This window comes from Ambystoma mexicanum, chromosome 1q, assembly GCF_040938575.1.
Source record: "Ambystoma mexicanum isolate Mex_15411 chromosome 1q, UKY_AmexF1_1, whole genome shotgun sequence".
Lineage (NCBI taxonomy): Eukaryota > Metazoa > Chordata > Amphibia > Caudata > Ambystomatidae > Ambystoma > Ambystoma mexicanum.
The window spans coordinates 43,156,843-43,183,999 of record NC_090922.1 but is presented as its reverse complement, the minus strand read 5'-3'; the positions used below and the strand labels follow the sequence as shown (position 1 = coordinate 43,183,999).

At 47.1% G+C, this 27,157-nt stretch overlaps 1 protein-coding gene across 5 annotated transcripts in view; it reads right to left on the bottom strand.

Annotated features, from left to right (window-relative positions):
• Nucleotides 1-27,157, bottom strand: part of IST1 (IST1 factor associated with ESCRT-III) — a 615,340-nt gene that overhangs the window by 351,015 nt on the left and 237,168 nt on the right. For all 5 annotated transcript variants that reach the window (XM_069635496.1, XM_069635499.1, XM_069635500.1 and 2 more), the window contains exon 3: nt 10,278-10,458. In XM_069635496.1, coding sequence (XP_069491597.1) covers nt 10,278-10,458 — 181 coding nt within the window. The remainder of the gene's footprint in view (nt 1-10,277; nt 10,459-27,157) is intronic.

Genomic DNA, 27,157 nt, shown 5'->3' with positions numbered 1-27,157 from the left:
GCATCACCCCCTCGATTAAAGAGGCCAAAATAACACTCATTCAAAAAGCGGGAAAAGACCCGGAAGAATGCACTTCCTATAGACCTATCGCTCTTATAAATACGGAAGCAAAAATATTCACTAAAATACTAGCGAAGCGCCTAGAGAGGCACCTCCCTTTGCTGATCCATCAGGATCAGACGCGGTTTGTGTTAGGGAGGCAGACCGCTGATATCAGGTGGGTGGCCCACCTGGTGGAGAAAACAGAGAAGACCACTCCGGCGATCCTCCTAGCCTTGGATGCCGAAAAGGAGTTCGATCGGGTGGAGTGGTCGTTCTTGTTTCAAGTCATGGAGAGGATGGGCCTGGGCGCAGGGTTAATCAGTATGGTCTTGGCGAATAATAAGAATCCCACAACACGCATACTAGTAAATGGAGGGATGTCAAAACAAATTAACTTGAGGCGGGGGACGAAGCAGGGGTGTCCTCTCTCTCCGTTGCTTTACGCAATATATCTGGAGCCCCTTCTCTTGGCTATACGGGAGGCAGAGAGCATTCAGGGCATACCATTTGGGGGGTGTCAGCATAAGGTGGCATCGTTCGCTGATGACATGCTGCTCACGTTGACGAACCCAGTGGGGTCAATCAGGGCAAGCATGGAGCTACTGTCCAAATTCGGGGAGCCATCGGGTTTGCGGGTCAATTTACAAAAGTCAGAGCTAATGAACCTGTCCCTGGGGGAGAACAAGGCGGGGGACTGAAGACGATTTACCCGTTTAAGTGGAGTCCGGGTGGGATACGATATCTGAGGATGAGAATAACCCCATCCCAGACGGGTTAGTACGGGGCGAACTATGCCCCCATGTTAATGGCGATTAAAAAAGACCTTAAGAAGTGGAGCGCCCTTAGGATATCCTGGCTGGGGAGGGGATCAGTCCTCAAAATGGTGGTTCTTCCCCGTTTGCTCTACCAATTCCAGGCCATCCCGCTGCCAGTTCCGGCGAGCTTCTTCAAGGAATTAGATTGGGCGGTCAAGGATTTTATTTGGAAGGGTAAGAGGCCACGTCTGGCCAGACGGCTATTGATAGCGTCGAAGGAGGAAGGGGGATTGGCCCTACCTGACTTCCGCCAATATTATGAGGCCGCACAGCTCACCTGGGGGAGGTTTTATGGCTTTGCGCCGATCGCAGCCACCCCACCTTTACATGAGCGCTATAACAAGGGGAATGATTGACATCTGGGACGGGGCGGCGGAGAAGCTGGGGATTACAACCTTTCCATCACCATTCACCCCCATCTTCAATAATGGGGACTTATGTCGGGGATAGAGAGGGGGGCGTTCCTGAAGTGGGAGAGAGGAGGGTGTAGGAGTATCAGGGACATGTTTCACGACCGAAGCGTGAAAACGTTTGAGTGCAAGCGGAAATTCGGGGTGGGGGAAGAAGAACGGCACAGATATTTCCAGATTCAACACTGGGTAATGTCAACGGAGGTACGGAGGGCTGCTACACGCGACTTAACGCAGTTCAAGCGGTTTCTCCTGACGCACAAAGGGTCCAGAGGATTAATCTCTGACCTTTATAGGCTTTTGGAGAGCGCCAGCCCGAAAGCAAACTGGGCTTACATGAGCGGGTGGGAGCAGCTATTGGGGGCTAGAATGGAAAGGGAGGACTGGTAGAGGCTGTGGAGGATGATTCCGAAGGTGGCAAAAGCTGTCCAGTTGCAGGAGGCCTGGTATAAGTACATTTATGGCTGGCACTACATCCCGGCCCGCCTGCATGCGATGTACCCAGCAACGCCTGGGGAATGCTGGAGGGGCTGTGGGGAAGAGGGGACAGCAGCTCATATCTGGTGGGATTGCCCCAATATCAGGCCCTTCTGGCGAGACATATCACGGGCCCCAAATCAGGTGCTCGGGGAAGGTGTCAGCCAAGACCCCGGAAGATCCTATTGGGAAGGCGAGAACTGGGGGGTGAAGAGGAGCGGAGAGGGAGAACTAAGGCAAAAGTTGTCTTTACTCTGGCCGCGATGGCTCTCATTGCACAGATGTGGAAGAGTGCCTCGATCCCGACGGAGCAAGACTGGCTAAGGAAGATGTGGGAAATAGTATCGATGGAGTGGGCACTTATGCGGTCAATAACAACCGTGGGAACTTTTCAGCGGACTGGGGAGAGACTTTGACCTACTTAAAGGGGAGTTCAAGAAGCAGTGGTGTGTTACGCTCACCTGGTATCCACAGGGACGCCACCCAGTCCTGGTTGGATGATTTGCACTCTCGAACCCTCTCCCGGTCCCTTGGTAAGGCCTCTGGTTAAATATAGGAGAGCTGGATTTAATACCAGATTGTCTTTATGTTTTCCCACCTCCCTAGGCCTCAACTCCTTCCTCCCCTTTGGGCCTTCTCCTCACCTTAATATTTTAATAGGTGGATTCTCCGTCCTGCTCTTCGTGGCAGGGGCGCGTAGATGTGGGGGGGCGACCAGTGACCAAGTTACTTCACTGGTGCAAGCCCCCTGTGGGAATCCAGGCCTGCTGCGACTTCGTAGGTTTGCTGCTTTACAGTCTTTATATGTTCCTCTTAGTTCGAATAATAATGTCTTGCTTCTTTAGGTATGGAAAGGTATTTTGGTGTTGTCATGCAGTTTGAAGATGAGTATGGGCCGGTAGGCGAAAGCGCGGTGTGCCCGATGCTGTCCGGTGGGTAATGCGCAATGCGTGGCGCTGTTTCGCCTTTTATATTGCTAACCTGTGTCTTTTCTTTCCTTGCAGGTTGCGATGTTCCTCGCCGAGCGCCGTTATGTTCCAGCAATGATACTGACCAGGAGATGACTAGTCAGGTAAGAATTGTGTGGCTTTCTTCATTCGGGAGGAAACGTGAGTAAACGCTTACTAATGCTGTTTTTCTTTCTACTCTTTCCAGGTTATGGTATTCCAGGATGCATGCAGTGCCGGATGATGGAGATCGTACCTTCAGGTGAGTGGAACTGAAGTCAGCGGTGGATTGAAGACAGGATACTGTTCCAGGTAAGTTTCATAGTGTTCTTTCTCTCTCTGCAGGTCCTTGGTTTCAGGTAAACTGGCATCAAAGAACTGTACACAGTGAGCGTTACGATGCCCACAGCAGAATAACGCAAAGCATGTTCTGCTGTTTGGGTGTGGTTTAAATAGTCTCAGGTAAAGTAGTCAGATAAAATAGTCCCAGGCCTGCCACACCCAAAGCAGTCCAGGTAAAGTAGTCCCAGGCCTGCCACACCCAAAAGACTAGACCGCATAGCTCAGTTCCTTGTAACTGAGCTATGTGTGTGCCTCCATATTGGCAGAACACCCCCCCCCCAAGTTAAATAGTCCCAAGTAAATAGTCCCATTCTAATGTTGGTCTTCATGATGGTTATGAGTTATGGTTATGGTAATGGTTATGCCAAAGGTGCCAGGACTCCAAGAGTCTTGGATGAGTTTTTAAGGCCTTTGACCTGGCCCTAACTGGAAGGCTGACTTGCCAGTAAGGGCCAGGGGCAAGGGTCATGGCAGGTGCCCTCAGAGGCTCAAGCTGTTGGACCTACATGGTTGATTTTCTGGAAGGGTTGGGCAAGAGGGACTACTGGCGTTATGGCAGAAGTTTGGGGGTGGGGGAGGGGTTCAGTTTTGTGATGTTTTGTTCTGGTTTTGTGATGAAAATAATGAAAAGTTAAAAAAAAAGTACATAAAAAAAACTCAACAAATTATATTTTGTCCCAAACCCCTTCCCTATATTTTTATCCCTACACAAACACACTCCTTACCCTTTTTAGCCCCCCTCCCCCTGATATTTGTTGATGTACATTTTTAATTTAAAAAATACATTGAAAAAAAAAAGGAAGCAGGCCACCTCCTCTGATCTGTTTTTCTTGTAGATGTAGAGAAACAGATCATCTAGCTAGACACTGCAAAGAATATAAAAGACGAACCGATGGAAATAGGCTGTTTGAAGGGCGAAGAATTGGAAGAACCTGAGGAAGAGCTAGAGACCTTTAGCATTTGTGTGTGCCAAACTCCTATCGAGTTCATATACGAGAAGGCTTGGGTGAAGTAAAGGGCTTGATCGACTCAAGCAGTAAGCAAACCGCTATACAGGCCGATTTAGATCAAACAAAAGATCTGGCCAACGTTGCCCTAGTTAGAGTGACATGTGTACATGGAGACAATGAAGCATACCCTAAAGTACCAGTACGCACTGAAATCTGAGGTGAATCCTGTGAAATATCATCAACCATATTTCCCGGGCTGTTATGCTTGAACTAAAATGGCGCAGGTGCGCAGTGCATTCTGGGAGCGATCGGAGCCATGATGGATATTTACTTCATGCCGCAGTGAAAAGCTGCACGCATTTTGCTGAGAGTTAGATTCACGGTGCTGAAGAAAACATGCTTGCCAAACCTGATATGCAGTCAAGGACATTTCTGCTGGGAAAGCTAACTTTGTTATGTCTTGTTATGAGCTATGGGACTGTTTTTCGTCTTGCTTGTTTTTAGAGGAGGGAGGCACTCTGCTCCTTGAGGGTACTGTCGGTTGACCCAGTTGGCAACCAACGGCTGCTCATCAATGCGCAAGTGCGTTGCCAGAAGGTTCGAGAAATCGCCACCCCTTTTCGGAGTGTGCATATATGCAGAACCCCGGGGGTGGTCAGGTGGGACTTCAGCCGGAGGGGGACGCTTTTGTCCGGCATTCCTGTGAGCTGTTGTGCTCTCGGCCTGGCTGTTATCGGGGTCTTCCAGCCGCTTCTGGCGAGATGAGGAATCCAGTTACGCTCACGGTGATGTATTTTCTTTGGAATTCTTTGCTTCTTCTGTGATCTATGTCTATGTTTCTTCTGTGATTTATTTCTGTTATCACTGGTTGCTTCTAAGCTTTGAATAAATAGCCGTATAAGTGCTCATTATTCTCTAAGAGTGTGTGGTTGCAAGTTATTGCGTCTTTCTGCATTCAAAGTATTCTCAGACACTCTACCCCTGCCACCCTTTTCCGACACAAACACTTTCTCACACCACGAAAAACAACAGACTAACACTAGAGTCTTTTACCGGAGATGTCCCAACACAAGGGTCAGGCAAAGTCAGGCAATTGACCAGAATCGCACACACCGGATGGCCCTTTCCCTTCACCAGAAGGATAAAAGGTGGAGCACAAGAGCACACTACGAGCAAGGCAACCGCACAGCAAGACAGCTATCCCAGGCAGCAATTCAAGAGGAGAAAAAAAGCAGTGAGAACCGAAGGGGCCACAAGGAGAGAAGCGACCTTGCCCTTTTCGACTCATACCCACAAAGACTCTGTGAAAGGAATCCTAAAACCGCGTACAACAGCCAGCGTGTGTTGCAGCAGATGTCAACGGTACACGGAGCCCTCCTACACTGATAATCAGGGCAGGGAGAGACGCTTGCTACCGTGGTACCGTCCTTGACTCCAGAGACAAGAAAAGCCAAGCAGTTCATCACAGAGTCGAAGGGAGGGCCGATAAGAAACCGAACTGTGTTGAACGAAAGTTGTGAATGGCAAATTAAGGGAATAAACAGCTGCAGAGGGGTTAGGCACCACATGGGTGCTCACTCGATAGAGACTGGTTGATTCCTCTATTGCTGAAACTACTGATACCATAAGGCCCTAGGAGAGCCACAAGGAAAAGGTAAAAGTGGTCATACAGGAGTCTAGCAAAACCCCCTGTACAGTCGAAAAAAGTATTTGACAGGCACGTAATTGGAAAACTAAGGGAGATGAATCCTGCATAGTGAGAAAGGAGAAGGAACTGTGTGGTTGGCAAGAGTGAACCCGACAGAGGGATGCCGACAGAAAGGGCCGAAGCATGATGCCCCAATGAACATTGTGTTGACAACAGTGAACCCAACAGAGGGATGTTCACAGAGGATTGTTTATAAAGACATTAAGACTTGAGAATGCGAAAGGAGAAATCTTTTGTAATAAAAGCCGTACTGAACCAGATGGCAGGAGGCTAACATTCAAGAAGGGTCTGAGCCCGAAAGAAGGGTATCCATGGGTGAAATCACCCAACGACTTGTGACTGTAGCAGGTGAAATCTTGTGAATAAAAGCCGACAGAGGGAGGCTGACATTCGAGAGGGGTCTGAGCCCGGAAAAGGGGGACCAAGAGGTGAAAACCATCAACCAACGTAACGAAATAGAAGAAATCTTGTGAATAAAAGCTGTAGTGAACCCGAGAGAGGGAGGCTGCTATTCGAAAGGGGTCTGAGCCCGGAAGAGGGGAGTCCAGGGGTGAAAAGCCATCACCCAACATATAGCCGGAAAGGAACCTTTTGTTTTACTATTTTCAACAAATCAGGTCCTCGGAGGCAAGAGACTTTTTTGGAGAAAAGAGACTTAACCACTGAAGATACTGAAACTTGAGAACGGAACTGTAGTCTCGTGCTGGGAAAGCTCGAGTGTGTGCTACACTCAGGAATCCCGCCTTGTCCCGCGGTCAAAACATGTGAAAGGTAGACCCCTGGCTATAACATCCTGACTTATCATTTGTGAACACTTCTTTCTTTCAAGTGAACACTATCCCACACTCTTTTTTCCATTTAGTTATAGAGAATGGTAATAGTTTTTTTTTACTATAAGCCCTTTTATTTAACTAGACGCCACTAGGACTGCCTTATTATTATTTGATGGGCGTAGCTTGCTCCCATCTTAGATTAGGCGTTTTTCCAACCTACCTATACAGTTTAATAAACATCCTTGAACTGTGATCACTTGTGTCTGTCTTTACTGTTGCCACCATGTGTTCCTTACATATGGTGTTAAATGTGGGATATGATTCAATTGATAATAGTTGGAGAACCCACTTATATGACGAAAGATCGCACTCTGCCAAATCTCTAATTTCCCCCTATCACCCGTCTCCCAATTCTCCATTTCCCTCGCCATCCCTTTTCCTTCCAAAGGGAGGCACAAACCTGTTAACAATGAAGTGCTGCTTTCGTTAACTGAAAGCACAACCAACGTTGTAAGCAACTTCACCCAGACCCTGATGGCAGTGGATGCTGAAATGCAATTGTCATTTAAAAACCTTAAAGGCAGACAATCTTCTCTTTGGAAATCAATTCACCACTTACATTTGTCATTTCAAAGCAGCCTGTGCTGCGTGATTTCCACTTATGTCTGGAAATGAGTGCGCATCAATGATCCATTGCAATTAGTTCACAGTGCCAGTGTCTACTTAACTTGCTGAAAAGAGAAAGATAACACGCCTGGTGTCAAGAGACAATCCTGTTCAACAGTCGGAATGTCCAAACGCCTTGTCTGTGAAATATGGTTACCTACTACACTGCTGGCAATCTACAGTGTCTGGGCCTGGAAATGGCAGCTTACACCAGCAGAGGGAAGATAGCTGCAACAATAGTCACGGAGTTGGAATACCCTGCACATCCAAATAAGAGGTCAATCGGAGGCCTGGTGCATGAGGACAGACTCTTGGGAGTTGCGTTTGTTTCATTGGCTGTAGCAGGGCAGCATGTGCAGTCATGCGGTGCTACAACCAATCAGTTTCAAAGCATAATGTGTTTGCTCGGCTCTGGATTGGCTACAGAGTAAACGGCACTGAGGAAGAAATGCATAGTCGCTTAGAGCTGGCGAAAGCTTCATGTGCGGCAGCGGCTTCACAAATAAGTGACTGGCCTTCCAACCCACCTTAGACAGAACATTGACGAGTGGCAACCCACGAGCAATTTTCAATTAAAAATGTGCGCTGCTCCACCACTCACCGTCAATTGCTGAATGGAGCAGTCTTGCTGCACTCGGGCTATAGAGTACAATGTGACTTTATGATTCCTCTGTCTCTCACAAGTGCTGGTGCCGAAAAAGAAATCCACTCTGCTTTGCAACACTGCCTTCAACTTTTAGGGATATATGTAGTAGTGGAAGATGAAAGTTCTTGGTGTTACAAATACACAGCAGCCCCAATACGCCTAACTGAATCTAAGAGGGTGTTAAAGATCTTACTTCAAATAATCAATGTCCTGACCAAACCTCAATTTCCTGCCATATGAGCAAAGGGCTTCTCTCGGCCCTCTTCCTGTTCCTAACTTCAAGGCTAAAAACCTCGGGTTCATCTTCAACTCCACACTCTCCTTCTCTCCTCACATCTCTGATGTCTCTAAGAAGTCACATTACCACCTGCACCTCCTCAGAGGTATTCTTCCTTTCCTCTCCTTCCCCCAGAAGCTCATCGTCTCCAGAGCCCTGGTTCTCTCTAAACTGGACTATTGCAACAGCCTCTATCTAAATCTGCCTGCCTCTACACTCCGCCCTTTGCAACTTATCCAGAACAAGACTGCGAGACTTGTCCTTGGCCTCAAGCCTAGGGATCGTATCTCTCCAGGACTGGAATCTCTGCACTGGCTCCCAGTGGCTGCAAGGATTAAGTTCAAAACCCTTTGCATTGTCCACAAGGCCTTCTGGGGCCTGGAGCCGCAACACCTTCAACTCTCTCTTCCCAAATATCTTCCTTCTCGAGCTCTTCGCTCATCCGCCTCCAACTCCCTCAGGGTCTGTCGCTTCTCCAAGCAACGAGTTGGTGGTAGATCTCTCTCCTCGGTAGGGGCCTCCCATTGGAACAGCCTTCCTGCTTCCCTTAAACTTGAGGAGAACCATCCGCGGTTGCGGAAACACCTCAAAACCTTCCTCTTTGCTTCTGCTTTCTCTCCCCCTCTCCCCTGCTGAATTCCTGGCTGAAACTGCACTGGCTACCTGGCAACCCTTTGTGACCTTGGGCCCAGGCTCCACCATTTGCACACCTGCACTGCCTCCCTGGCAACCCATGCACTGAGGACTGTATTCTGTATCCATACAGTCCCCCACCAGCACTTATGTCTGCTCTTACCTTGCACTTGCCAGCATCCGGCCGTTTATTTATCTTATTTATTCTACTATCCCATGTAGTGCACTTTCCCCTCTCCCAAGTATTGCACTTTCCCCTCTCCCTACCCCCTCACACTTTTCCCTTTCCCCCTTCCCATGCACTTGCGCGATCTGAATGACACCTGGCCTATTAAGATCGTTGTCTGTCTTCCCTCTGTTCCCAATCCCTTGCCTCGTCGCACCTCGAAACACTTGTGTATAGGCGCGTTATAAATGCCATATCATATCAATCAGCTCAGAACTGGACATCATCCCTTGAAGCTCTCTCCTATGAGTGGGTTGTTCCTGCAAACTGAAATAAACAACAATATTAAATAAGCTATTAACAAGGGCACAAATCTTAACGTTTTAAAGATACTATGTAGTGGGTTTCTCCAGTGTGGCTGTGACCGCAATTGTTTGGGTGGCCATACAAGCACTGTGGCCGCTGTCCCCCATGCGCTGGGTAACACAGGAGCATCCTTTGAAAGCTTGTCGGGGACGTGGTGCTTGGGGGACAGTGGCAGACAGTTTGCCGAAACGCTTAAAGAGAGACGGTGCTGCCATCTTGCCGGGAGTCGGTTCCCATAATATAAACCCTACTGAGCTGCTCCAGCTATCTCTGTGTCATGCCTGCCTCTTCCTTCTTCCTGGGTAATGTCGTGAGGATGCAACATACTACTCACCCTCCTTAGTTAATTGCCAGTTCTTCACATGCAGCACACTATTATTTAATGGGAAGAGTGAATTATCACATGCTAGTGGCAAGTGCAAATATTGTGCCTTCGCTATAACCCCAGAGAGAACTGTCAAGATTTAAGAGAAGACAGCATACATGCTTTCACTGCAATTGCCCAGGCACATTCATAGTTACATTTTGTCTTTGTCCTAGTATTCATAAAGTCTGGATTAAGAATTTCACTATAATCTCATGAATTAATGATCTCATGAATTAAGGATACATCGATTTTGCCTGTTTTGGTGCCAAGGACACTAGATTGGGACCAAAATAATTCACGGGAACATCGACCATTTAAAGAACAATGTCAAGGTATTGAGTTTCCCAGAGCTGGGCAGGCTCGAAAAGCATACACATAATGAAGATTGTGGAGCACGATTACAAAAAAGGCTGAAACAGAAAATAAAATATATACTCAAAGAGGATAGGAAAAAAAGGTGCTGTGCTTTGACGAGAAACCTGGAAGTGTACAGACTCAGGAAATTAGAAGATGGTCATCATTTCCGCTGGCAAACTGTGGAGTGGCAAAGACAAATCATCACAAGGGGAACAACAGTCTCCCACAGTAGACAACAAATGTATGGGAGGAAGACACGAATGCGAGCAAAGGACAATACAATTCGAATATTTGTATAAAATGCATAAATGAAGCATTAAAAAAATAAATCTTACTTCATAGATTGAATCAACCCATATCGAGCCAGAAGAAGGTCACAGTAGAGCTCAAGTATCTCCATGGCCTCCACCAGGTAGTCCTCTCGGATTATGTGCTCAACGCGAATTCGCGCTCTTTCATCCTTTCCACTCGAGAGGTAGTCTGCAATCTCTTTCCTTGCTTTCTGGGCTAGCTCAGCTGAGGGCAGAAAAGTAAAATTGAGAAAGGTAGGGAAGGGAGACCTGTAGATCTGAGACACTGCAAAGATTTTTTGCAGTGCACAGTCTGGTTTACAAACTTGTTACTGACCCTGAGCGGAAAAAAGCGCAGACAAGCCATGCAGGCATGGAATGTACAGCCATGTTCTTTGATATTTTTAACAGAATTGATTTGCAAGTAAGACTTAAGATCATTTTTATATCACCCACCGTTGGGGATGTTACAAGCTCTAGACCTATGGGGAAGGCTAAATCACCTGAAAAGACAGGGAAACCAAACCTTTCAGTGTCGGTAAAGGGCACAGAACAACAAGGTTTACCTCTCAGATATGGGGTAGTAGATCAACACAGAGGTACAATTAGTCCACACTGCTATACTGAAAAATATATATTTTATTTAAGTAACATATATAAAACTATCAGTTCAAGTAAGCACTCAGAAACTAGCACAAATGAATTAAATAAACAAAGCATATGTATAATAAAAGTAAATCTCTAAAAAGACTCTCCTAACCCAATGTACAAATGTGGGCCCTCTGCCAGAGGTGAGCACCAAACATAAATTAACGGGAGGCGGGTGTGGGAGAAGAATAAGGGAACCATAAATCCTAGCAAACAGGTAAATCCCCTACAACCCTGCGCAATGATATACCATGTCTTAAAGACAAACCCAACCACAGTACATGTGGAAGGCCCTAGACATTGTGGTCAGCACCTAACACATATGATAGAGGATGGGAGAAATAGGGATACCCAATTTTACCAACAGGAACAATCCTTGGAGCTTAGAACATGAATACACAATCTTTTAGACTGGCAGGGCGTCATATATGATCATACACTTTATCCATAGAGAAAATAAAACCGTAATACTTTTAGCTAAAGGCTTCTAAGAATCAAAACATTGTAGGCACAGGTACCTTCCTTAGACATTTTCGGAACAACAAATATACACATTGTCACTAGATTAAGTCACACTGATTAAAGTACATTCACCATGATAGAAATGCAGGGTATGACTTTAAAACGGATATAACAAAACAAAAAAATCACAGGTAAGGGTAAAACTTACAAAACTTGGTCCAGGACTCACTGAACCCCTAGGGGAGCCAGGGGTAATGTCCAGGGGCAGGTAAATACCCCATAGTCATTTGTAAGATAGTTCCAGTGGAATTTCAAAGTTCCGTTGGAATGAACGGGAAAAGTAAAGGGCCCTCCGCTTTAATGAAGGTATTAAAACAGATCTACCCCAGAAGTGCAGACTTTGTGACAATCTACCCTGAGGAAAGCCCAATGAGACTCCACGGAAGTGTTCCAGAGGTTGTAGGTTGAATCTTACCCCAGAAAAAGTAGCAGAACAGGAGGACTCCCACTAGAGGTCTATGGGAAATGCAGTAAACACTCGCCTCTGAGGAATCTGTACCATGGAGACACCAGTGGGGTAGTATCTCGAATAATCACCCACTCCAGGACCCTTAGGTAAGTACTCATGCTGGTGGCATCTGCGAAAATGACTCCAGCAACCGGAAACTAACCAGTGAGTAAATCGCTCTTTTCCACAAGGTGCGGTTTTCAGGATTCATTTTCCAGGGGTTTAAACCCAGGGCCAATGACAATATGCAGCTAGAAAAGGAACAAAGGTTCTTCCCAGGACCTGGACCCTTATGCCTACTTTGAATATTTCAGCAGGGACCTCAGAAAGCGTCAGGAATCTGTGAAAATGGCTCCCAGCAGCTCAACAAAAAAAAGAAGACAGCAACACAACAGCAAACTTTCCCAGGGCAGAGACAATGGCTGGTGGCACCCTCAGACATCCTAATCGGAAGATCTGATGGAAGTTGAGGCATCAACCACCTTCTGCGCATCAGCAGTGGCCCACAGCAATCAGAGGATTCTGGTGGTAAATGGCAGTAGGCAGTAATAAAATGTCTCAGACAACAGTTCCAGTGTGGAGGGCTCAGCCCAGCAGATATGTGGAGTCACCAGGAGTCTTCAGGAAGCCTGTACAGGAACTCTAATTACAAGAAACCCAAAACAGGATATGCCCAAGCTACTACACTTACCAGGAATTACCCAATAAAGGATTTAAAAATGGCAGAAACGTCAGGAATCGGCAGGAAAAATCCCTCCGTAGGTTAGCAGATCTTCCACCTTCACGCTACAGGAACAAGAAAGCATGAGAATGAAACGGGCAGGACAAAGCCTAAATACCCTTGCACAAAGAGGCTTGACAATGGTGGGCCAACCAATCACTAAAAGGAGCTGGGGGGCAAGGGGTTGGATGGCCAACCATACGGGTTGGCCAGCCAACCATACAGGTTGGCCAGGAGGACTGCCACTTAAACTTAAGCAACTCCCACAGGAAGTAGGAGGGACAGTCGAGGGACCTATACTGGCCTAAACCAGTCGGGAACAAATGGAGGCTTCGCTTATAGGCTCACAAAAAAGCCCATGTGGTGTGAGCGGCCATTTTGGGGCCACCTCATGGTCACCAAGGCAAAGGAAAGCCCTGAAACACAAAAGGGCAGAGAGCAGGATTTTAGAAACGGGCCCGTCCACCACATTGCAGCAGTTTCCCTGCATTTGATGAAACAGCCGTTTCCCCATGTTTATTTGCAGAAGTGTTATGGATAGGTGTGGATTTCAGAATGAATTAAAAAATGATTTAAGATATGATACGGCATAACGCGCCTATACACAAGTGTTGGAAGGTGCGACAAGGCAAGGGAGGGGGAGGGGGAACAGAGTGTCAGGTGAGGACAAAGGCAGTGAATATGGCATATACTCTAAAACCCAGGAGTGCAAGTAGAGTGTGATAGCACTACAAATATATGAAAAGGGATGTGGGTTAAGCACTTAGAAGCGCCTTATGATTACAAGGGAAGTCGGCAAGCTCCTTACCCACAATTGCTGCTACAGTTACTGACAGCGCTAAGCCCACGTACAGGGCAAGCAACGACGGGATCTGTGAGCTAACACTCTTGACGGTATTGAATAAGGTAACTTAAAAACAGTACTCACTAGGACGAGAAATACCACTTGAATGTCAGCGAAGCCCACGAACACTGTTGATCAAACAGGGACCCAGAAAGGCTATAACAGCAAAGGGAGGATAACTAAATACATAAAACTCAAGACAAGGGGCAAGTAGGAATAGCTATTACGGACTAGCGAGGAAAACATAGGCATTCACACAGGAGCTAGCTACATCAGCACCCCACACCTAATAATAAAAGGGAAATAAATGCAGAAGTGCAAGGAAAAACCTGGAATGGATTCCAAGAGAAAGTAAAGGAACGGGAGCAGAGAAAACGAAATTACAAAGGCTAACCTCCCCCATCCATCCAAGGAAAAAGGCAGGAAGCTAAATCTATCAAGAGGAAAGACTAAAGCATCAAGGTTTACAGCAGCAAAGGGCAAAGTCAAAGAAATATAGAACACAGGCAAACTGGGTTGCAGCAAAAAGGAAAGCACTGAGAAATGCGGCCTGCAAACAAAGGAAGCCAGAAAGGGAATCTAGGATGCAGAAATCACAATTAAGCACATTCAATTCGAATCCAGGGATAAGGAACAAGAAATAGAAAGTAGGAACTAGGCACAAAGCTAAGAACCAGGAACAAGGAACCAGTCACAAACAGGAACACTGCCTCAATGACCAGCACTGCACTGAAGCAAACTGAGGCTTTTAAAGCTACTTAACCAGCACACACCTCAGGTGTGCTGCTTGCTGCACCTGCAGCCAGAGGTGTTGCCTATCCTCCACCCAACCTTGTCCTGCAAGGGTGGAGATGAAGCAGTGGGCCAGGCATTCTGGGAAGCATAGTCATTTGACTAAAGCTGCATGCTGGCTGCCAAAATGCCAAAAACCTGGAATGGATCCGGAAGGGAAGTAGCTTGGAAAATAAGGATTTAGCGCTCCAAATAAACTGTAGCGTAAGGTTCGGAAGGAAAGTCCAGTAGGGAATAAACCCCAAATCATACCCCCAAGGGGTGGGAACGGGAGCGAAGGGAGCGAATTGTGACAGAGAGGGAAGACAGACAACGATCTTACTAGGGCAGGTGTCATTCAGATCGCACAAGGCAATGTGCAAAGGGAAAAGTGCGGGGGGTGGGGGGGAGTGCAGTACATGGGATAATAAAATAACGAGATAAATAAACGGCCAGCTGGTGGCAAGTGCAGGGTGAGTGCAGACATAAGTGCTGGTGGGGGGGACTGTAGGGATACAGAATACAGTCCCCAGGTGCAGGGGTTGCCAGGGAGGCAGTGCAGGCGTGCAACAGGCAGGACTTGGGCCTGAGAACAGAAGGGTGGCCAGGTAACCAGTGCAGTCTCAGTATCAGCCAGGAATTCAGCAAGGGAGAGGGGGAGAGGAAGCAGAAGCAAAGAGGAAGGTTTTAAGGTGCTTCCGGAACCGAAGATGGTTCTCCTCAAGTTTCAGGGAGGCTGTTCCAGAGAGAGGCCCCAGCTGAAGAGAGTGATCTGCCACTAACTCGTTGCTTGGAGAAGCGACTGACCCTGAGGGAGATGAAGACCAATGAGTGAAGAGCTCGAGAAGGAAGATATTTAGGAAGAGAGAGTTGAAGGTATTCAGGCCCCAGGCCCCAGAAGGCCTTGTGGACGATGCAGAGGGTTTTGAACTTAATCCTCGCAGCCACTAGGAGCCAGTGCAGAGATTTCAGTCCTGGAGAGATACGATCCCTGGGCTTGAGGCCAAGGACAAGTCTTGCAGTCCTGTTTTGGATGAGTTGCAGAGGGCGGAGAGTAGAAGCAGGCAGATTTAGAAAGAGGCTGAGAACTAGAGCTCTGGGGACAGTGAGCTTCTGGGGGAAGGAGAGGAAAGGAAGAATACCTCTGAGGAGGTGAAGCTGGTAGTGTGACTTCTTAGAGACGTCAAAGATGTGAGGAGAGAAAGAGTGTGGAGTCAGAGATGTGAGGAGAGAAAGAGTTTGGAGTCAGAGATGACCCCAAGGTTTTTAGCCTTGCAGGTGGGAGCAGGAAGAGGGCCAAGAAAGGCCGGCCAGAGAGCTACAGGAAAGGGGGGTGTGGATGAACCGGTGAGGAGAATCTCAATCTTACTGGCATTAAGGCAGAGGTCATTGGCGGCACATCATCCCTGGATAGCAGACAGTCAGAGATGAGGGATGGAGAAGAGGTGGCCGAAGGTAGCCTGAAAATGAGCTGAGTGTCATCCGCATAGCATTGAAAGTTGGGGCAGAGAGGGGCAATGCGGTGGGCAAGGAGTGCCAGGTATTGGTTGAACAGCCAGGGAGAGAGGTTAGACCCCTCGGGGACACCACAGGTAGAGAAAAAGATAGCAGAGAGGAAGGACCAAAGTTGGACCTCGACGGGTTGATCAGAGAGGAAGGAAGTCAGCCATGCCATGGCCTGACCGGTGATGCCCAGGTTATCACGGAGACAATTTAGCAGGATGGCATGGTTAACAGTGTCAAAGGCAGAAGAGAGAGATCAAGTAAGATGAAGACACACGGGGTGTTAGAGTTAAGGTTGGCGATCAAGTCTTCACAGATGTTCAGGAGAGCAGTTTCCGTGCTTCCGGCAGCTCTGAAGCCAGACTAATGGTCATGAAGACAACCAACAGATTCAGTGTGGAGAATAAGCTGGGAGATGGACAGTTTCTCCAGGAGCCTGCCCAGGAAGGGAGTGATGGAGATTGCGTGATAGCCGGGCAGGAGAGATCGGCAGAGGGTTTCTTAAGAAGAGGGTGCACAAGGGAGTGCTTCAAGGGGGATGGGAAGACTCCAGTGGCGAAGGGGTGGCTGCAGAAGTCAGCCCTGGCAGGGGCCAGGGTGATTTCTAAGGTAGTGAGAGGGTGGAGGGAAGGATGTCCCATAAAACAAATTCCAGAAAAATCGCAGGGAAACTGCAGCTGCGACAAGATAGTATAGCTCCTTTATAAAAAATGTTTTGTTTGAAATACATAGGGCCACCAATGCAGTAAAACTGTCCAGGGAGGATAGCTCAGTGGCAGCATGCGCGCCTTGGAAGCAAGACGACATGAAGCAACACAGGTTCGATCCCCGGGTCCGCGCTTAGAAACCTCCGGGTGTTTAAGCGTGTTATAAATACACAACTAAAACACACAAAAAACAATTATGCAACCAAAAAAAAACTATTTCTGTAACAGCGCCTCGATGCCCGCGGGCTGTGTGAGCGCTTTAAAAATGTAAAATAAAAAAATAGATAAATTAGTTTTAAAAAAAAAACAGCTTGCACACCTGGTGATGGCAAAACCAAGTAAAGTACAATGACTCCAACCTACCCTAAAACCCATGTACGGTGATAGAATCACACTAGGGCAAAAATGAGGAGCCCGAGAAGCACCCCTGGGATTGGACGCCTTTAGGGGTGTTCCATTAAATAAGGTAATTAAGGGCGTAATGGCAGGGGGGCTTCAGGGGAAGTCCCTTTGGCCCGCAAAAGAGATGAAGGAACCAAAAACGCTATGGGGGAGCAAAAAGTTAACCCAAAAAGTGGCCAAAAATAGGAATTCTGGCTTAACCCGTCCCATTCAAATTCTCTGTTGATTTAGCACACTGTTCTGGTTGCATGTTCAAATAAAACCCATTGACTTATTGCTATGGATACAAGTTTGAAAAGGCAGTCTCAATCCGAATTTAAGAAGTTTGAAGTCAAACTTTCGATCTGTTTGCACCTTGCATGTCCAAGTACATGTTCGCCAAGTATGGTTGAGAAAGATGTCACAGTAACTTTTTTCTAAGGGACAGAGAAAATAGTCCCCAGCACATACAAAGAAAGCTCCAACCGCTACACTGAAACGGATTACTAATGTGTTTGTTTTCAGATACTGTCTTCCTTTTAGAAACTGCTGTACCTGGTGAATGTTTAGTTTTGTACATTGCACTGCTACGGCAGTAGAAAGACAACAGGCCCATTACTATTTGAAAGGTTCTAATTTGAATAAAAACTAATTGGTTTAGATAAATGCAACATCTGGAAAATGCATTTGAAATGTTTGCATACCAGTAATTCCTTTAAAAAATCTTACGTGTAGTGGTACGTGCCTGATGAAAGTAAGCATTTGTGCGAGATGCTCCCTATACATGTATTGCTCGACAAAAACGAATATGTTGGTAGTAAGTATCAATGTGCTTGTCTCAAAATGTCGGTAATTATACTTTAATATTATCGTTTTAAAAACCGTAGGCATCTTTACTTTGGAACTAATCTGATTATCTCAGAAACAATCACTTTGAACTGCTTTTTTGTCTCCTTGAAGCATAGAGTGGTGTCTTTGAGCTGTGCATCAATAATCAAATATTATATGGACAGACTCACTGTGACAATTGAAACCTTAGAGTCTCATTGCCGTTCAAATACATCAGAACTATTTTTGGCTGTTTCCATTAACTTTGGCATACATGATTTTATAAGTGGAAAATGTCTTTTAGTTCCACATCCTTCAATGAGACTCTGTGCTCGATTTCGAGTGTTTTACAAGGATACTAACCATACCTGGATAATTTTTAGTGTTTTGTCGTTTTGTGCTGCAACCATAATACCCATTTAAAAAGGTATTTTCTTAGATTCATTGTTTTAAATGACATACAGTATCATACTGAGATTTCCCAATGGGAATCGCTGCAGTAGCAATGACTTGGGGCAAGGCTGATGTGGCTGTAGCAAAGTACAAATCCCCCAACCAGCCACTTGACATGGTCACAAAAAGTGACCTGCAGCCATCGTCAATGGCCACTTTGTCCCAATGTGGGTCAATGGGCCAACAGTAACACACAGGGACTGCTCTGAGGGCAAATGGTGGCACAAAGACTTTGAACCATGCCCGAAAACAGTCTCAAGCCTATGGGCCTGACTGGTGCGATATAAGTACACAAGTGGACCACACTGACTTTTGATTCTTTTTTGCAGTCATATCCCATCTCTCTCTGACTCCCTCAAACTTCCTATGGTGGGAGTGATTCCCAGACAACTGTAACATGCCACATTTGCAAGCAGGCACACACTCCGAAAATCCGATGACCACTAGAGCAGCAATTTAAAAAATGGTCAGCCCCCGCAACCAACCAAATTGCCTGTCTTTGAATTAGCTAATCTGGCTGCCCCTTACCCTCTCTGCAGCACGTTTATGTATACGCAAACAATGAAAAGCAGGCATATTGGTCTACAGATAGTTCAGAGTGAACCCAGATAACCCCAAATGGATTGTGGCCACTTTTTGCTTTTTATTTTTCCAACGTATTCCTCATCTTTGACATGTAGTGTCCACAGCTCGGCTGCTTTGGAAATGTTTTGGCAGAGGGCGCCCTGCGTCAATGGCGTTGTGCTGATGTCCCTCGAAGGACTCCGTCATCTGATGTTATAAGTAGCACGCACAGTGCCCGTAGCCTCAGTTCTTGTTTTTTTCCCCCTCCTCGTGTAGCAGAAGTATCCACAAATCAGGCCTGACCGTACTCAGCCTTGATGGAACGAAAGCTGTAATAGCATGGGAAATTCTACAGAAGGGTAGGTTGGGAGGCCGAGAGGAATACGTTGGAGGAACATCCAGTCGAAAGAACATTACCAGGGGTAAGTAACTGGTTCTTCGAATGGATTGTGTCCTCCAACATATTCCTCATCTTTGACAGACTCCCAAAGCAGTATCCATGAGTGGAGGAGGGAGAAGAATTTAGTAACATTGGAAATTAAAGGTCATAATAAAAGGACTGCCTTACTAAACGACACATCCAGAGCATGGTAAGTAGCTAGGGAATAATGCTTGGTAAACGTGTGTATTGAAGACCACATTGCAGCATCACGTATGTTTTTTATAGGGACACCCCTTTGCAGGGCTGTCGACGTAGCCATGCCTCTGGTTGAATGAGCACGCAAGCCCTTCAGGAGGGACCTCGCCCGCCAAAGTATAGCATTCAGAAATAGTGAGGATGATCCACCTAGACAAGGTCGGTTTAGATACAGCCTGGTCTAGTTTGTGCCCGGTATACCCCACAAAGGGCTGGTCATCCACTCTCACCTTGGACATTCTGGAAATATAGGGGTCCAACCTATAAAGCCTTTCCTCTTCCTTACTAGGATGTGGAGGAGGCTAGAAGGCAGGGAGCACAATCTTCTGACTCAAATGAAAGTCAGAAACTACCTTAGGTAAAAAGGAGGTTCTGACTCAACACAACCCTGTGCTTGTGGAATACAGTAAAGGGTAGCTTGTAAGAAAGTGCCTGCAACTTGCTCACTTTACTTACAGGTGTAAGAGCAACTAACATAATGGTCTTAAAGGTTAATAACCTCAATGGACATGAGTGCAATGGGTCAAATGGAGCACCCATCAGAAACTTTAAAACCAAGTTAAGGTCCCAAACCGGAACCTAAAATGGTGAAGGCGGGAATACATTTGTGAGCCCTTTCAGGAATATTAAAATAAGAGCATTCCTCGGATGAGCGCTTAAAAAATGAGAGCACCGCTAGATAAATTTTAATGGTCCCCACCTGAAGAACCTTATGGGCTTAAAGCAAAAAGGATAGAACATCTGCAGTCGAACACTGAAGGATAAGCATTCTTTTCTCTCCACCAGTCGCTAAACTTATTCCAACGGCAACGGTACAGAGACTTTGTTGCTGTCCTCTATAGGGGAAGATGCATCAGAGGACAGATGGACATTTCCAGAAGATCCGGGTACCACGATCTCCTAGCCCAATCCGGAGCAACTAGGAACTTGCGGGACCCAAACCGTCTTAACCACCTTGAGGAATGACAGGAACCTGAGAAAACGCGTAAAAAAGCGGGAATTCCCAATCTACCACAAACGTGTCTCGTAGAGCTCCTCTCGAAGGAAATTCCCTTGAGCAATACTGGTCGCAAACAGATCTACTTGTGGGGTTCCCCAAAGGGTGAAGACCTCCTGAAGGACTTCCTCAGCTATTTCTCATTCGTGGGAGGATGCGCTCTGCCTGCTCAGAGCATCCACCGCTGTGTTCTCCTCTCCAGCCAGATGAACTGCTGCTAGGTAGATTCCTTCTTGAATTGCCCAGACCCACAGCTGCATCGCCTCTCTGCACTGTGGTAGCAATCCTACACTCCCTCTCTTGTTGAGGTAATGCATGGCCACTGTGTTGTCTGTCATTATCAGGACATTTCCCCCCCCGCCCCCCGTACAGACGGCAGCAAAGCCTTCAGTGCTAACCTGATTGCTCTCAGCTCCAAAAGATTGATGTGAAATTTGGACTCCGACAGAGACTAACGACCGCTGATGGTCAGATCGTTGGCGTGAGCTCCCCACCCTGTGAGGGAAGCATCCGTCACTGCCGTTACCTCCGGCCATGGCTGCCAAAAAGGTTCTCCCTTCATGAGGTGGTCCTCGCTGGCCCACCACAGAAGATCCTGTGAGACCTTGACCAGAACCTGAAGGTGATCCAACATCTTGCCTGAGAATTGGGACCATTGAGTCCTGAGCGCCATTGAAGGGACCTCATTCTCAGACGGGCTTCTGGCACCAGAAAAATGCAGGCTGCCATGAGGCCGAGCAACCTTAAGAATTCAAAGGCCGGAAGCCTCTGGGCATTCTGAAACTTGGTTACCATCTGGAGAATGTTCTGAGCCCTCACCTTGGGTGGCGAGCACTTCCCCAAGAACGTATCCAAGACAGCCCTGATGTACTGGAGCTGTTGCGACGGTGTCATACGGGATGTCTTGAAATTGAGGGAGAAGCCTAGTCTGTGAAGGGAGTGACAGGTAACAGATATTACCCAAGGCTTGTTCGGGAGAACGTGCCCTGATCAGTCAATCATCCAGGTAGGGGTAGACGTGAATCCCCCCTCTCCTGAGATCTGCTGCCACTACCACCATCAGTTTGGTGAAAAACCTCGGGCGGAGGTCAACCGAAAGGCAGGACTCAAAACTAAAAGTGTGAGCCGCCAATGGCGAACCTCGGGTATTTCCTGTGCTTGAGATATATCAGCACATGAAAATAAGCATCCTGAAGGTCCAAAGACACCAACCAATCCTGAAGTTGAGGCCCTGAAGGATCTGAGAAAGAGTGACCATCTTGAATTTGTCCTTCCTGAGGAACTTGTTCAAGTATCTCAAGTCCAAGATGGGTCTCAGTCCCTGTCCTTTTTGGGAATCAAAAAATAAGGGCAGTACCAGCCCTTGATCCTCTCTGCTACAGGCACTGATTCTATAGCGCCTTTCTCTAGCAGGGTTATTTCCTGCACAAGGAGCGGATCCAGAACCCTCAAAGAGTGTACTCCCGGTGGATTGTCGTGAGGCTTCCGTAGAAAGGGAAGGCAGTACCCGTGGGCTATGGTTTCCAGAGCCCAAGAATCCAAAGTAATGGCTCGACAATCTTCCAGATGCTGAGACAGCCTGCCTCCCACCGGTGAGCTGTGACCGAAGGCCTCAGAGAAGTTTTGAAGCAGCAGTAGCAGAGCCTGATGGCAAAGAGGCTGCTGCTTGAGGGGCTTTGGCACCTCTACCTCGTCCACCACGAGGAAACTTCTGTTGGCCCATTAGACTGGCCATTCCTCTCGCCCTTTCAAATGAGGAGTAGTAATGAAAGGAACTACCCCTCCATTGCTGACCCCTAGGAAAAAAGGCTGAGGCTGCCGAACAGCTGCACCCAAAGACTTGGTGGCTGCTTTAGAGGTCTGTGGCTTCTAAAGGCTCTCGTCAGCCTTGCTGCCGAAGTCGAGCCTGCACATCCGGTACAACCCCGACTTCCACAACCACGCAAATCTGCGTATAACGGTGCTCGTAGCCATGGACCTGCTGACACTGTCGGCAACATCCAACCCAGACTGAAGTGATTCACACATGGCTTCCTTGCTGTCCTTAACAAGCGCTATGAAGCCCTCCCTTTCTTCCCCTTCTGGAATATGCTCAGCCGCCATAGAAACGCAGTCCCAGAGAGTGTACGAAAATCCTTGCCAAGGCACAAGTGGAGTTGGCCGCCTTCAACGCCATACTCCTAGCTGAAAATACCTTGCGTGCCCATCCATCCACACGTTTATCATCCCTATAGGAGGGATGGTAGGGTACGCAACCTGTTTCAAGGTAGCCATGGTTGCCTGGACTACCATACTCTCAGGAGTGGGTGAGATGACAGATAGCCAGGGTTGTTGCTGGAGGGACAGTATTTTCTCGTCAGAGACTTGTTCACCGCCCGACTAGTCTACGGGGTCTCCCAATTCTTGGCCACCCGGTTCTGCAGAGCCACATGAAATGGCAATATAGGATCTGTAGGAGGACCCTGATCCAAAATGTGCGTAAGATCATCCTGATCATAGTGGGCAGTAGGCCCGGCCCAGCCCAAATACTCAACCACTCTCGACATAAGGCATCGGTATGAGGAGTCGGCATGCTCCCCAGTGTCTGGTTTGCCGAACTCCAGCTCAGGAGAAGTGTCTATATCACTTGCACTATGCAAGGTATCACAAAGATCCTGCATCCTACTCTCCTCCGAGATGAGACATTCTGGCACATTAGGGGTCCCAAACTGGAGACCAAAAGGAGCCACACCTTAATCAGAAAGTTCTTCCTCCTCACAAATGGAAGAGACTTAAAAAAAGTCTCTCTTTGGTAAAGGAGTACACCTTTTCTCAGGCATCGCATCCAGAGGCTTCAAAGTCGACGACTTGGACTTAGCCACCGCCTTTCTAGGTGGTTCCACTGTCACCAGGGGTTGCACCAGTAACTGTGGCGCTGACTGCGTCAATGGCTTTGATGGCATAAAGGGTTGGACGTTTCGATGGAGAAGAAGATCGCAACCTCACTTGACGTCTCGAGCGATCCTTATGAACCTTGTCCGAACGAGGCCTCGAAGGATCCCGATGGGGATCGCGCTGTGCACCCTGGCTCGAGGGCGCACGAGTATCCAGCCGAGACCGTTCCCTGCTGGCTTCCACAGAAGGCCCAGACGGGCCTAGCTCAGTTTTCGAAAATATCAAGCATTTTCACACGGAAAGCCTCCCACTCAGCGTGCGTTCAATGTTTGGACGGGCAACTCACCCTCTCAGGGGTGCCGCTGGAAGAAGACTATGAGGAAGGCGACCAGCGGTGCCTTCTCCCCGAGAGCTTCGAGTAAGCAGACGAGTGGCAGGAACCACTCCTGGACCTTGAACGATGGACCTTCTTCCTCTGAGGAGAGTCACCTCTCGACTCATCAGTCAAAGGCCCAGCAGGTCGGGACTTATGGGTCTTGGACACCATGCTTACCTTCACTTTCCCCTTTTGTGCCTGCAAGGCCTTGCACTTGGAGCACGTATCTGTGTCATGGTCCCCGCCGATGCACCACAGGCAGACACGATGCAGATCCGTGATGGACATCTTATATCCGCAGTCCTGGCATTTTTTTAACCCGGACCGAGGTGTAGTCGGAGCGGAAGACGAACACATATCGAAGAAAATCTTCACAGCAAATACTAGAAAGCACGGGGCGTGCTGGGTTTCACGAAGCAAACACGTTTGTGGAAAAAACTGGGGCTACGGACGCCGTGCGTGCTACTTATAACTTCCGATGACGTCACCCTCGAAAGGAGGCCTTCGAGGGACAGGTCATCGACGCAGGGCGCCCTCTGCCGGAAAATGTCCAAAGCAGCCGAGCTGTGGACACTACATGTCAAAGATGAGGAATACGTTGGAGGACACAATCCATTCAAAAGGGCTTAGTGTTTTAAAGGGAACACGTTACATACTTAGGCTACAAAACAAACATGTTTACATGTTGACATATATTCAACTATAGGCCAAGTATGAAACCTGTGCCTATTAAAGCACAAGCCTCTCTTTGGCATTGTGGTTAAGTGCTGGGCCTCAAGCTCTGGTAAGCCAGGATTTGTGATACCACCATTTCCTTTCAAATTCCATTTGGAAAGTTTATGTATTGTGTATGTTCACTTGGGGCCTTTTTTTCTTTTTTTATGAACCTGCACGTATAACTCATTCAAGTATCTGGTTTTTTTAATGCTATTTAAAAATTGTATCTCGAAGAGTGTACATTTTTTTTCTTAAACATGTCAATCCTAGAGTAACACGCTAAATTATACACCCCTTAGCCACTAAAGTAGCTTGACCCCGGACATATTTCCTAATATTTAGTGTGATCCAAACAGTGATCCAATGCCGGCTGTTTATCTGTAGTAGACTTAGGCACACTGCATTGCTGTAATACTGCACTTGCAGCACCAAAAGGTCCCCCCGCCAAAAGGTCCCCACATCCTGCAAGTTGCAGCCAGCAAAGTGCCCCGAAATGGGACCTGGGCCAAACAGCTGCGCGGAAATGTCAGCTGCCGAATCCATCGCACCTAAACACCCTGCTAGGGTCTGCACACGGTACGCCACGTTTTGGCGCCCCACTTTGGCCATAGAGACCATTTCCGCGCAGCCAGAGTGGCCCAAAAGCCAATTCGGCACTGGTAATTTGGCGTGAAGGTCGTTTAGACGTGGCTGACATTGCAGCCTGTGTGTAAACAGCCCTCATGACAAATGTTTGTGCTATGATGACCTGCAAAAAAGTAAGCAGCACTGCCTGTTCATTATTGATGTGGTCATTTAATTAGCCAATTGTAAAAGCAAATTACTTCAAAACGTGCTTTAATCTTTGCTGGCTTCATTTTATAGCCTACGTGATTTTTTTTTCTGTGCCAGTATTTACATTGACTTTTATTTCAGGGCCAGGCAAAGGAGGTAGCCGAATGGCTAACAAACACCTAATCGTATGGAACCAAAGCATCCAAGGTATATATTATATCATTATTAACAACAAACAAAAAAATACTAATAATAATAATAATAATAGAATTTTCATAAATAAGATTTCAAACCACTGGAAATAGTTTCAAAACGTTAGTATTCCTACTTGTTAAATATTTTAGCCATGAAGTCTAATCTTGTCGCTTCCAGAGACATGTGTCCTTACACAGTTTCTTGCAGCGCAGTGTAACCCATTCTGAATTGTCCTTGGGTCAACATAGCCCCGCCATCTTTAAACAGGAAAGTGTAATCAGCTTTTATGGATCAATGAAGCATATTGTACCCGTATCATGTAAAATAATTGTACTATCTAAATAGTGGTTTGGGATACATTATGATAGCTAAGCACCTTAATAAGCCATTATTGCAGAAAGCCAATACGCTATGGAATAAAAAAAAAATAATTGGTTGACACTTACATATATTCTACGCTGCTCCAGACAAACAAGGGAATGTCTCGGTTATCCATAGACCAAGAATAGCAATCGATCTATTCTTACCGTGAAAAGTTATGTTTATCGCTAGTGTTACACATAAAATGAGGTGGGTGTTGTACGCTATGTGCGGAGAAACATATTACCATGCAGAGACGGAGGTCCCATTAACAACGTCAAAATAAAAATATTTCTTCCTGTCGAAGGCTGAAAAAAAGAGGAGATATGATGGCAGAACATGCGGCATGTGTACATAATGAAATATATGTGCATGACGACATACATTCCCAATTATATGCGCTTAAGTGTGAAGCTATGGGCAATATAAGATGGACATAGAGGCGGTCTTGCTATTATGGTCTCCAGCATGATTGGAAATGTAGATGCCTACCTAAAAGTGTATTGTTAAAAGCGATCCTATACATCTGCTGTAATCGCTGAATATGTAATACCCTTTATACACGACATGGCAGGCTATTTGATAAAATAAGAACATTTATTTCGATTCTATGTCAAGACCGGAGGCTCGGATTATGCTTTCTTTCTTTACATATAACTCGAGTAGCAAATAACAATTACACACTCATAAAAGAATAATACATCCATAAAACTACATTTCCCAGGAAAATGTCTGTGTAGTTCATTCTTTTTATGTCCATGAAAAAACCATGTGACCTTATCCACCAGTCGCAACACACACTGTCCTTTATCCTCTTCTACATCTCTGTGTCCTTCCTCTTTCTTTGCTATTTTCATGGCCACTAGCCAAGGGCCATTATCCTCATTCTCCAAAGTGTCCAAATGGACCCAGTCCTGGCACCTTTGGCACCAGGCTACTAAGAATGTGTGCCCTGCACACTTTGTGTCTAGGGCGCGTGCATCCAGGCCGGGCGTGGCCATTGAGAAGCATTGGAAGGCGTCTTTGGGAGTGGCAAGGTGGAGCCACAAGGTGGGGCTAAAGGGGAGTGGCTGGGGCCAGGCTATTTGAGCCAGCCCCACCCGCATGCAGGCGCTTCGCGTTAGTCTGCTGTGTGCAGCGTAACACTTAACGCTGTCTGAACCTCTCTTACCTGTCTCCAGCTCAGCTCGCATTTCATCAGGTTCTGGAACATTCTCTTCAGCACGTAACTACCTGATTTCAGCCACACCATCGCTCGGAGCGCAGCTTACCCGAGTATAACCCTGCATCTTCAGCGTGCATCTTACGTGTCTCTGCAAACCCATCGCCTGCAGCGCGTAGCGCCTTACCAGATTCCCGGAGCCTTTGGAGTCGGGTCGCATCCTCAACTGTTCAAAGTGTCCAACTACGCGGGAGTTGTCTTTCAGCCCAGCATCCTCATGGATCCATCCATCTGTCAGCCGCTGACAGGTCCTTGGATAGCCGCTCTCCATCAGACCAACCAGGGGGGGATTTGTCACGTAGTAGGAGCTTTGTGGATGATGCCATTACGTTCTCCCAGGGGATGGAAGCCCTAAGGGGAGAAGGCCCAGAGAGGTTCTGAGA